This window comes from Arachis hypogaea, chromosome 18 (genome assembly GCF_003086295.3).
Source record: "Arachis hypogaea cultivar Tifrunner chromosome 18, arahy.Tifrunner.gnm2.J5K5, whole genome shotgun sequence".
Classification (NCBI taxonomy): domain Eukaryota; kingdom Viridiplantae; phylum Streptophyta; class Magnoliopsida; order Fabales; family Fabaceae; genus Arachis; species Arachis hypogaea.
The window spans coordinates 103,539,593-103,549,965 of NC_092053.1; the positions used below are offsets into that span (position 1 = coordinate 103,539,593).

Consider the following 10,373-nt stretch of genomic DNA (forward strand, 5'->3'; position numbering starts at 1 on the left):
ATATCCTTAATAAAAATAATTTTAAAAGATACAAAGGCAAATAAGTTTTTAAAAAATTTTAAAAAGTAACAAAAATTAACTAAATATTAAATATATATCTTAAAAATAAATTTAAAAATTAAATTTTGTTGTGATTTCTTTCAATGATTATTAGAAAAATAAATATTTTATTTTTAAATTTTGGTAATTTTATCCTAAACAAATCTTTTAAAAAAATTTGTTGCAGATGACTAAATTTGTCTAAAAATAAAAAAGTTCTAAAGATCGAATTTTGCTTTGATTTTTTGTTAAATAGTTATTTAAATATTATCACAAATTCATATCAAATGTATAAGTTGTTTGTTAAATATAAAATTTTTTTCTGTCACTTATAAAAAATATAATATTTATTAATTATTACGTTTTTAAATTATTCAAAGATTATCTTTGTTAGCAATATAAATTTTGGGTATCATTTTTATAGTTTATCCTTTTTTTTATTAAACATATTTTCATAAATAAGCTTATTTTTGTATAATTCTAAAAATCCAATCAAATTGATCAATTCAACTGGATTAATTAGAATCGATCACCAAATTAATTCGGTTAGTCTCATAAACTATTTGACAAAAATATAGTTACAAACCGATAATTAACCAATAAACCAATAAAATCGGTTGATCTTTTTAAAAGATTTTTGATTTCATAAACTTCTCCAAAATGACTCCGTTTTTTTTTTTTACCAAAGATAGGAAACTCGAACCCCGTAACTTCTTAATTGAGTATGGAGAGACTATGCCATTTAAGCTATTAGTCATTGGCCCAAAATGACTCCGTTCTCACCTTAAAAAAAAAAGAAAATCCTAAATTCCAACGCAACCCAATCCCACACTCTCATTCCTATTCCTCTCCTCTCTAAAACTGAAGTGAAAGTTTGAAATTGAAAGAGCAAATAACCCACAACTACCGCAGCCCCCACAGGATCCACCACAGCCATGCAGCTACCGCAGCCTCCGCAACCCCGCTTCGTTGTCATTGTCGAACTCTCTCTCTCTCTGTATTTTCTGGTGTCGCGTCTCCACCGCAGCCCTGCAATCCTAAAAATGTCGTCGAACTCTTGAAGCTTCTCGTCCACCGCACTGAAACGCCGCTTCCACAATTATTTGATGGCACCACCAAAATCAAATTCGTAAGCACCACTAATTAACTCCGATCCCAAACCAAACCATTTATATGCTTCTTTATTTTCTCTATGTTTCTTATCTCTCTTTATGTTTATATAAAGTAGAGAAATACTAAGAAAACCAATAATGATAGACTAGCAAAATTGAATGGCGTAATGTTAAATATTGCTTGTCTCTCTTTTAATTACAAAATAAATATTAAATGAGTTGAAAATATTTTAACAAATACAAAAGAAGAAAAGTAAAAAAAAAATGATTTATTAAATTTATATATTTAAAATTATATATAAATTTTTTAATAATTTTATTTAATATTTAATTAAATTTTTAAATTTTGTTGAATTTCAGTCAAATCAATACATTATTAAATCAGTAATTTTACCGGTTTATTAATGGATGCGGTTTTTGCAACTTACATTTTTGTCACATTTGATTTTAACAGAAACACAGAAAATAACATATTTAACAATTTTTTTTGATAATCCATGTTTATTTATCTATTTTATTATGTTTATTGATAATAAAAAAAATATAAGCATACGTTTTAACTTTTGGTATAATGCCACATAAATTTAAACGGATATGAATAAAAAAAATGTTAATTTTTGTTAAAAGTTGTATATATATATATAGAGGAAAGAGGAAGAATCCGAAGTCCTAACTCTGAAAGGCGAAAACAAAAGAAGGGCCCTGCCCTTTTTGTATCTGTACCTCTCAATATCTTCTTCTCTTACTGCTTCTGTATCTTTTCCTTTCTCCATTCTCTTCCCTCTCTTTCCTTTTTTTTCCTACCAAAATGGACCCATCTTCAACAAAACCAGCTCAAGCACCCTCTTCAATATTCTTCTAGCTCCTCATCATTACTCTCTCTCTCAATCAAACCATCACCAAAACCCCCTCTATTATTTCCCCTAAACCTATTTTCACTTCAACACATTTTGTACAAATTTCTTTATACCTATACATACATACATATATGCAGATGAGGATGAGGATGCAATGGAGAAGTGGAACCGCCGCAATCCTCATCATCATCATAATAATAACAATAACCTCCTTCAACATTGCTCATGGTGGCGGTTACCAACAAAATAACATCGATGATGGTAAGATGATGAGAATAGAACTCGTGCACAGGCACGATTCCCGCTTCTTCCGAAACAGAAACAGCGACAACAATGGCGCCTTGGATCAGCTGGAATCCATAAAAGGATTCATCCAGCGAGACACCGTAAGGCGCCAGAGGATGAACGAAAGATGGAGCATATCCACCAACAAGAAGAAACAAAACTTGAATAACAGAAGACAGAACTATGAAACGTTCGAAATGCCAATGCAGTCGGGCAGAGACAATGGCCTAGGCGAGTACTTCGTCCAGGTCGAAGTCGGCACCCCCGGCCAGAAGTTCTGGGTGGTTGCTGACACCGGAAACGAGTTAACATGGTTTAACTGCTTGGATAAGAAGCCACCTAGCGTTCTTGGTGCGCATAAGAAGCGTCACCGTCGAACAAGGCCGAGGTCGAGGACGAGGTCATCAAGGAGAACAAAAAGAAGGAGGAGAAGAATAAGAAGGCCCAAGAATACTAATAATAAACAATGTGTAGATGGTGTATTTTGTCCGCAGCATTCGAAATCTTTTGAGACAGTTACATGTTCATCCCTCAAGTGCAAATTTGATCTCAGCGATTTGTTTTCTCTAACTTACTGTCCTAGGCCTTCTGATCCATGCCTATATGATATCAGGTTGGTAACTAAGTTCTGTTCTTCTTTAATTTTTTTTCTTTTTTTATTTTGCTTGTTTATGTTCTTTGTCTTTTGTCTTGTTTCTTGTGTTTTAATTTTTAAAATTTTGGTTTCATTTAATTTTTAGCCAAATTGAATTAATGGGTTGTTGTGAAAGAAGGGAGCATTGGCAGTATTATACATGCGGAGTGGGTGTTTTTTTTTTTCTCCTTTCAGATAAGAGAGTGAGTTTGCATTTTGCAAGAAGCATTATAATTGAAGCAAAGCTAATTAAGTCTGTTCCACTTTTTTTTCCCTTTTAAATTTCTTTGTTCCGGCAATGAATTGGGTGAAAAAAAAAAAAACAGAGCATATATATATATATATATATATATATATATATATACACAGAGAGAGAGAGAGAGATGGGAGAAATTAATGGCTATATCTTTTTCAACCTCAAATTTAGTTTATAAATTTTTTTTGTGGGCAACGTGTTTGGCCAACTAAGACGGTTTGGAAGGAGCTATGTCCTTTCTTTCTGAGAACAATAATAAGTAGTCAAGTTCCAATTTTAAAAGCTAGCCTAAAATACTACTATTTGGAAGATGTCCCTTTTTATAAGAGAGGGTGGATTGAATTTTGTTCTAGATTTTTTTTTTCACATCACATTTAGTTTGGTTGGTTTATAGCTAACTTAGATTGAAGAGAGGTTAATGACTAGTTTAAACAGGTATCTATTAAATTCTCACTTTGTAAAACACAATCCAATTAAATTTAACATTCACAACTTATTAAAAGCAATAAAGGCTATTTGATTTCACCCTTGAAGATACATGAAGAAACAGTCACTTTTTCTTATCCTGTCAATGCATTTAAAGCTCAGAAAGGAGTGAGTGTATTTATAATAAGCCTGCTTATGGTGTATATGGCCATCAATATCATAATCAAAGATCTAATGTGTGCTTGTCATTGAAGGAAAAAATGCCTTGTGGGGTCTAATTAACAAAAAAGTTACCCCTGCCCACACACACACACAAGCACCAAAAAGTTGTTCTGATCCTGCTGGTGACCCAGCAACCATTCTTTCCAGCTTTCAACCATTGGTTATAAATGAGAGTTAATGTTAGTAGGTGAGTATCACATGACCAACATTTTTGTGCATCCAACGCCATGTTGGAACAAAGATTATTTAAATTGGTCATTTGCTTAACCTAGTTCACCCCAGAAATTAAAAAACAGAATGCAACTAGTATCTAGCTCAGCTAGTAAGTGTCATGATACACATGAATAGTTATATTTTTAATACATCTTCTTATACGATAGGATTTTTTGGGTTTGTGTGATGCATAAGCTTTCCCTTTTTTTTATTCATTTTATGCTGAAATTATTATTATTTTTTTTTGGATCAATAAAGATTTAACTCTAGATGTTTAAGTCATAGGAACTCTCATATCATGTCATGATATTAAAGGCTATGTTGCTTAATCCAAATCTTAGTTCAAGTCCTACGTGACTAACTGTGTCAGAAGTTACAATCCGGAATAGATATGTGAAATTGGTCATAGCTATAGATATTTTGACCCTTAAATCAACTATATCATGTAGTTTTGACTAACAAAATAAAAAAGACAAAAATAACATGTGCAATCCTTGACAGCTACGTTGATGGTTCATCTGCTAAGGGTTTCTTCGGAACGGACACGATCACAGTAGACCTCACAAGTGGAAAGCAAGGGAAATTGGAAAACCTGACAATTGGATGCACAAACTCCATGCTGAATGGTGTAACCTTCAATGAAGACACAAGTGGAATATTAGGACTAGGCTATTCTAAAGAATCATTTGTTGACAAAGCAACACTACAATATGGTGGCAAATTCTCATATTGCCTAGTTGACCATTTGAGCCACAGAGATGTCTCAAGTCACCTATTCTTTGGTAACCACAATGTCACTACACTAAGCGAAATCAAGAGAACAGAACTCTTCTTGATTCCTCCATTGTATGGTGTTAATGTCATTGGAATCTCAATTGGGGACCAAATGCTGAAAATCCCACCTCAGGTTTGGGATTTCAATTCACAAGGAGGAGCCATAGTTGACTCAGGTACAACGTTGACCACATTAGTTGACCAAGCATATGGTCCTGTTTTTGAGGCACTCAACAAATCCTTGGCCAATGTTAAATTGGCTGATGGGGATTTTGGGCCATTGGACTTGTGCTTTGATACTTCTCAAGGTTATGATGAGAGTGTGGTGCCAAGGTTGGTGTTCCATTTTTCAGGGGGTGTCACCTTTGAGCCACCATTGAAGAGTTACATCATTGATGCTGCTCCACAAGTTAAGTGCTTAGGGATTGTTGAAACAACGGGTCCTGGTGCTAATGTTATTGGGAATATCATGCAACAAAACCATCTCTGGGAATTTGACTTGTCTCTTAACACGGTAGGATTTGCTCCTTCTTCTTGCAACTAGTTAATTTTATTTAAGTGAATCGGACTTTTACTATTATTTTGATTAGTCATATTTACTTCGCCTAAAGTGGTTAATTTCATTTTTGTGTAAGTTTTTCTTTTTAATTGATTTTGGCTCCCTCGTTTCCTTGTGGAGATAGAAGAAACAATGCACATTTGGTGTTTGTTTTGAGGTAAATTATTACTTGTAAACATGTGTATCATACATTTAATTGAAGTTCTTGAGTTGTCTATGACACGTGGCAAGATCACATATTGCATCCAGAGTCCAGACTTATCTCCTTGCCTTCTTATTATTCTCTTCATTCCTTCCCAGCGGAATCAATTCATGGATTATATTTAAATCATTCGCACCTATTTAATCAAATTAGGGATGAGATATCAGATATGGTTTCCAAAGATGATTTTGGACGGTTCTAATAAAATTTCATTTCAAAAGTCTATTTTTTGGTTTCTTTTATCTACTGCATAAACAGAATAGAGGGATATACGATAAATCACGATTTTAAATCAGGAGATTTCAAAAAATGACAAAGATATAATATTAGAAATATTTTTAAAATATTTTTTATTTTATTTTATTAATTTAACAAAAATATTCAAAAAATATTATTCTTTGATCACACATTTAAAATCAGCTAGTAGTGAGAACAAGAAAAAGGTATCATTTTTTCTGGAAAAGAATTTCTATTAGATTTATGAGATTATTACTGACACTTGTAGATTCAAAGGCATGGGAAGGGAAACACCATTTATCACTCAATCACAGCATTCTACGTATTGATTGTTTTAAACTAATAAAAAATCTTTCGATAAAATTCTAACATTTTGTAGAAGGGTTAACCAATAATTTTTTTGAACAACATGAACAACGGATTTTAAAATTGGTCCAATTCAAGTAAAACACACTGCACTCCAAATTATCCACCTAAATCTTAATATTAGAATAACCATCCGCACACCTAGTGAAGTAAACATCCGATATATCCATTATTCACATTACCTATATTTTTTCTTTGTAGAATATCATTATTTTCAACAGTTACATATATATAAGTCTATAAATAAGATAAAAAAAAAGCATACAAAATAAATGGTGTGGTACATACGTAATTATGTGTCCTACGTAAAATTGATATGAAAATATAATCAACAATAATGTACTATTTCTAATAAAAAGTGTGCATGTGCATGCATCGTGGCTAGAAAGCATTGATCATAGCTCTAAAATGATGGAGATGGAGATGTCACGATCAAATAGCAAACGATTAAATGTAACTAATGTGTCTGCATCACATATAATGGTATTATGTCAATGACAAAGAGTATACGCCTTTCTTCCTTTTTTCAGTTGTCTTCGTCATTACATGATGACAAAGAGTATAAACGAAAACTTATATATAAAAGCATATGTTTTGTCAACAAACATGTTGGACTCCTTATCTCGCAAACCTTATGTGTGTCATTAATTTAACCATTAAATCATTGCCTTGAAAAGTTACCTTTCCAACCTGTTCTTCTTTCAATTTTCATCACTATAAGGTATGTAGAGTGTAATAAGCTATGGAGAAGGCAGGTAACAGTAACAACAGAGAAGAGAGTATATATATATATATATACACACTTGTTAACTAACCACTCTAACGGTCTTAACAAACTTGTAATGGAAAATTTGCATTATTCTTTTCCGCTAACTAATGTGATGTTGCACGTCCCTTTCCATGAATTGATTCTTAATTTATTACTAGAAAAAATGCTGTATATCGTCAGATTTTTTCGTCAGAAGTTAGCTTCAGATTCACCAGTAAATTTACCGGCAGATACATCAATAAATTTGTCAGTTTAAATAATTAACGGTGAATTTGCGTTTCCGATGATAAATTTGATCGTAAATGTTGGAAGGAAAATGAAAAATGTGCGAAAATATAGTATCGAATTTATCAGTAGATAAATTTGACGGTACACTCAATTAGTGGAAATAACACAGCATTTTGGTGGCCTGCAATGTGTTACCGCCCTCACACAATCCTCCTCCTCATTTCGAAATTCACTCTCTCTCTAAACCTCCTATTATGAATCCCTCTCTATATCTCTCTCCCCTAAACCACCTTCGGTAGCCCCCTCTACCAGCACCGACCACCACCAACAGCCTCTAAAGACTGCGTGGACTGGGCAGATACTCTTTGCACGTGTAGTTTGTTGTTTTGTTGCCGATTTCGTCACTGCCATTGCTATTGTTGTCGGAGTTGTCCCATTCTTCCGTCTAGGTAGGTTGTCCTCATGCCTCTTTTTATTCTATCCTATTTTATATTTACAATTTTTTCAACTGAAACACTAAATACACCCATGCAGATTGGTCACTGCCGCCACCACTGCGCTGTACATAATGTTACCACCCCGCCAAAAAAGTCTTTCGCGCCACCATTGTCTCCAGCTAAGTCATTCACTAATTAGTTTAGAGTAGTTAAACCTTAAATATTAATTTATCTACTTTTAATTTGTTATGTATGTGTTAGAAAATTTGTATTTAAGATATTTTTATTAAATTATAAGTAGTTAATATTTTTCGTGTTATTTTTTCTTTTACAAAAGAGCAAGAAATTTCACAGTGTTAGAAGTTTTAATATATTTTAGTTGAATAACGTGAATAGAAAAAAAAAAGAATAATATTATTTGTAATACTCTATCATAACATAATAGAATATTTTTAATTAGTTTTTAGTTTAAAATATAAGATCAATTATAAATTTTTAAATATAGAAATTCATCTTTAAATTTGATGAAATTAAATAGACTTTTAAAGTTATTAATTTTTTATATTTCACTAACTTTATTTATTAACTTTTCAGGTTAGATTTTTAAGTTTTGATTATTAATTTTTATATTTCACTAAACTCACTTCTATTTTAGAATTTTTTTTAAAGTCGTGTAACTTTAATCGTGGGTTGTTCGTGCTGATATATACTTGGGTTGTTCGTTCAAAATACTCAGGTTGATTTTCTATCTCTAAACATGCTATGTTGTTTATATTTTATATTGGACCTACTTTTTCTAGGATAGAGTTTTAGAATGGAAGTAGGAGAAGGTTGTATAGTGGCGCCTTCTCGAAATCCTTATTTGCTAAAAAATTGCGGAGTAATAAGGGGTTGCGCACTAGAACGGCTAGGATTTGATATTTTACTGAATGCGTGTTTGTCTAATTTATAAATGCAAATGTTTCTTCTGTGAAAATTAATATATTTTTTTGGTGGATGTCTCTGAATTTAGGAGAAGCTCTGCCGATTTTCGTTAAAATTGTTTAAAAACATGTTTAATTTGTGAGAAAATGATAATTGAATTTGGTGAAAGATTCTAACTATAAAAGTAACTCTGCTGAAATTTCTAAAAATTTTAATAAGTTGAGTTTTTGGTTGAATTCTAGGTTATTTGTTGTAAAATGATTCCAAGTCATCATTTGTAGATGTATGATAGCGATAACAGTGGACGAGGGGGTTAAAGCTTGAATTCTTTGAGGGAGTTGACGAGTTTGTTGCATATGTCTTCAACATAGAACCGTTTAGGTCTCAATGGATACCTAGGTGTCCATGCTATAAGTATCGACTGATTAAGTGGTTAGGACCTTCGGGTGTAATACTTCAGGTAGAGTTTAGGACATGAATTTTGAATGCTTGTTCCTCCAGTAACTACTTTGTATAGAGGATATCTTAATCAAAAGGCTGAAATAATAAATTCAAACAAAAGTAGTGGTGCTTAAAAGAGGTGGTTATATTTGATGAATTTGAAATATTTGAATCTTGAGAAAATAGAAGAAGAACCTTCAAAAACAGAAATTTGAAGAAGTATTATGAGATTTCAAAAAGTCAATTCCTTGAAGCAGTTAAAAAAAAAAAGAGAAGTGCCTTGAAAGATCAAGGAAATCAAAAGTTCTAAGGATATGAGTACCAATGATTAGGGCCCAGTTATGTGCCTGTGGTGTTTATGTTTCAAGAAAAGACTTAGGCAATTAGATCTGAGGGGTATTTTATCACCTGATAACTTGGACCAACTAGACCCAGGATTATCGATCGAAAGCACTCCTTAAGAGTCGCCTTAAAACAAAACATTTAGAAGTCCAAAGTGGCTCTGGGCATCGATGTCTGGGAAAATAAAACCGTAGTTATGTACTTGTGGGGTGATCAGTGGATATTTTATACGCTTTTTGATGCTATTTTCCTAGTATTTTTAGTATATTTTGTTAAGTTTTATTATGTTTTAGTAGGTTTTAATACAAAATTCACTTTTTGGATGCTACCTTTGAGCTTTTGTATTTTTCATATGATTTTAGGTGAATTTTGGGTGAATTTGACATGTTTTGGCAAAGTCTGATTCAGAGGCAAAGAAAGGAGTGTAGATGTTGTCAGATTCTGACCTCCGTGCATTCAAACAAGTATTTCTAGAGCTGCAAAATTTCAAATGACGCGTTCTCAATGGAGTTGAAAAGCTAACTTCCAGAGCTTTCCAACAATATATAATGGTTTATATTTTTCTTTGGATTGGACAGCCCAAAACGGGCATTGAACGCCCAAACTACCCCCTAGTGGGCGTTCAACGCCCCAAGAGGACCAAGGCCAGCGTTGAACGCCCAAACCTGGCGTTCAACGCCACAAAGGGAGCAAGGAAGCAGCATATTAACCTCCTAATAGGAGTCCAACACCCACTCCCTCAAGATGGAAGCCAAGCTCAACCTAAACACTCACCTAAGTAGGCCAAGAAGTGGATTTTTGCACCTTTGTTCTTAGTTTATTTCACTTTTGTAATTTTTATTTCTTAGATTAGTATATATAGAAGGAATATTACCTTTTTTAAGGACTTTTACATCATCTTCTTCACCACATTCGAATTACAGACACTATTCTCTGTACAGTATGAGTAACTAAACCTCCTAAGTTAAGGTTAGGAGCTTTGCTGATTCCTATGGATTAATGCAATTACTTTTCTACTTCAATCTATGTTTGATTCTATTCTATGATGCA

General features: G+C 32.8%; 1 protein-coding gene across 1 annotated transcript; it reads left to right on the forward strand.

Annotated features, from left to right (window-relative positions):
- Positions 1 to 854: 854 nt before the first annotated feature.
- Positions 855 to 5,625, forward strand: LOC112771463 (aspartic proteinase NANA, chloroplast). The gene is made up of 2 exons (XM_025816223.3): positions 855 to 2,906; positions 4,546 to 5,625. Exons 1-2 carry the CDS (start codon positions 2,140 to 2,142, stop codon positions 5,360 to 5,362), a joined length of 1,584 nt encoding a protein of 527 aa, XP_025672008.2. The 5' UTR covers positions 855 to 2,139; the 3' UTR covers positions 5,363 to 5,625.
- The last annotated feature ends 4,748 nt before the right edge of the window (positions 5,626 to 10,373 follow it).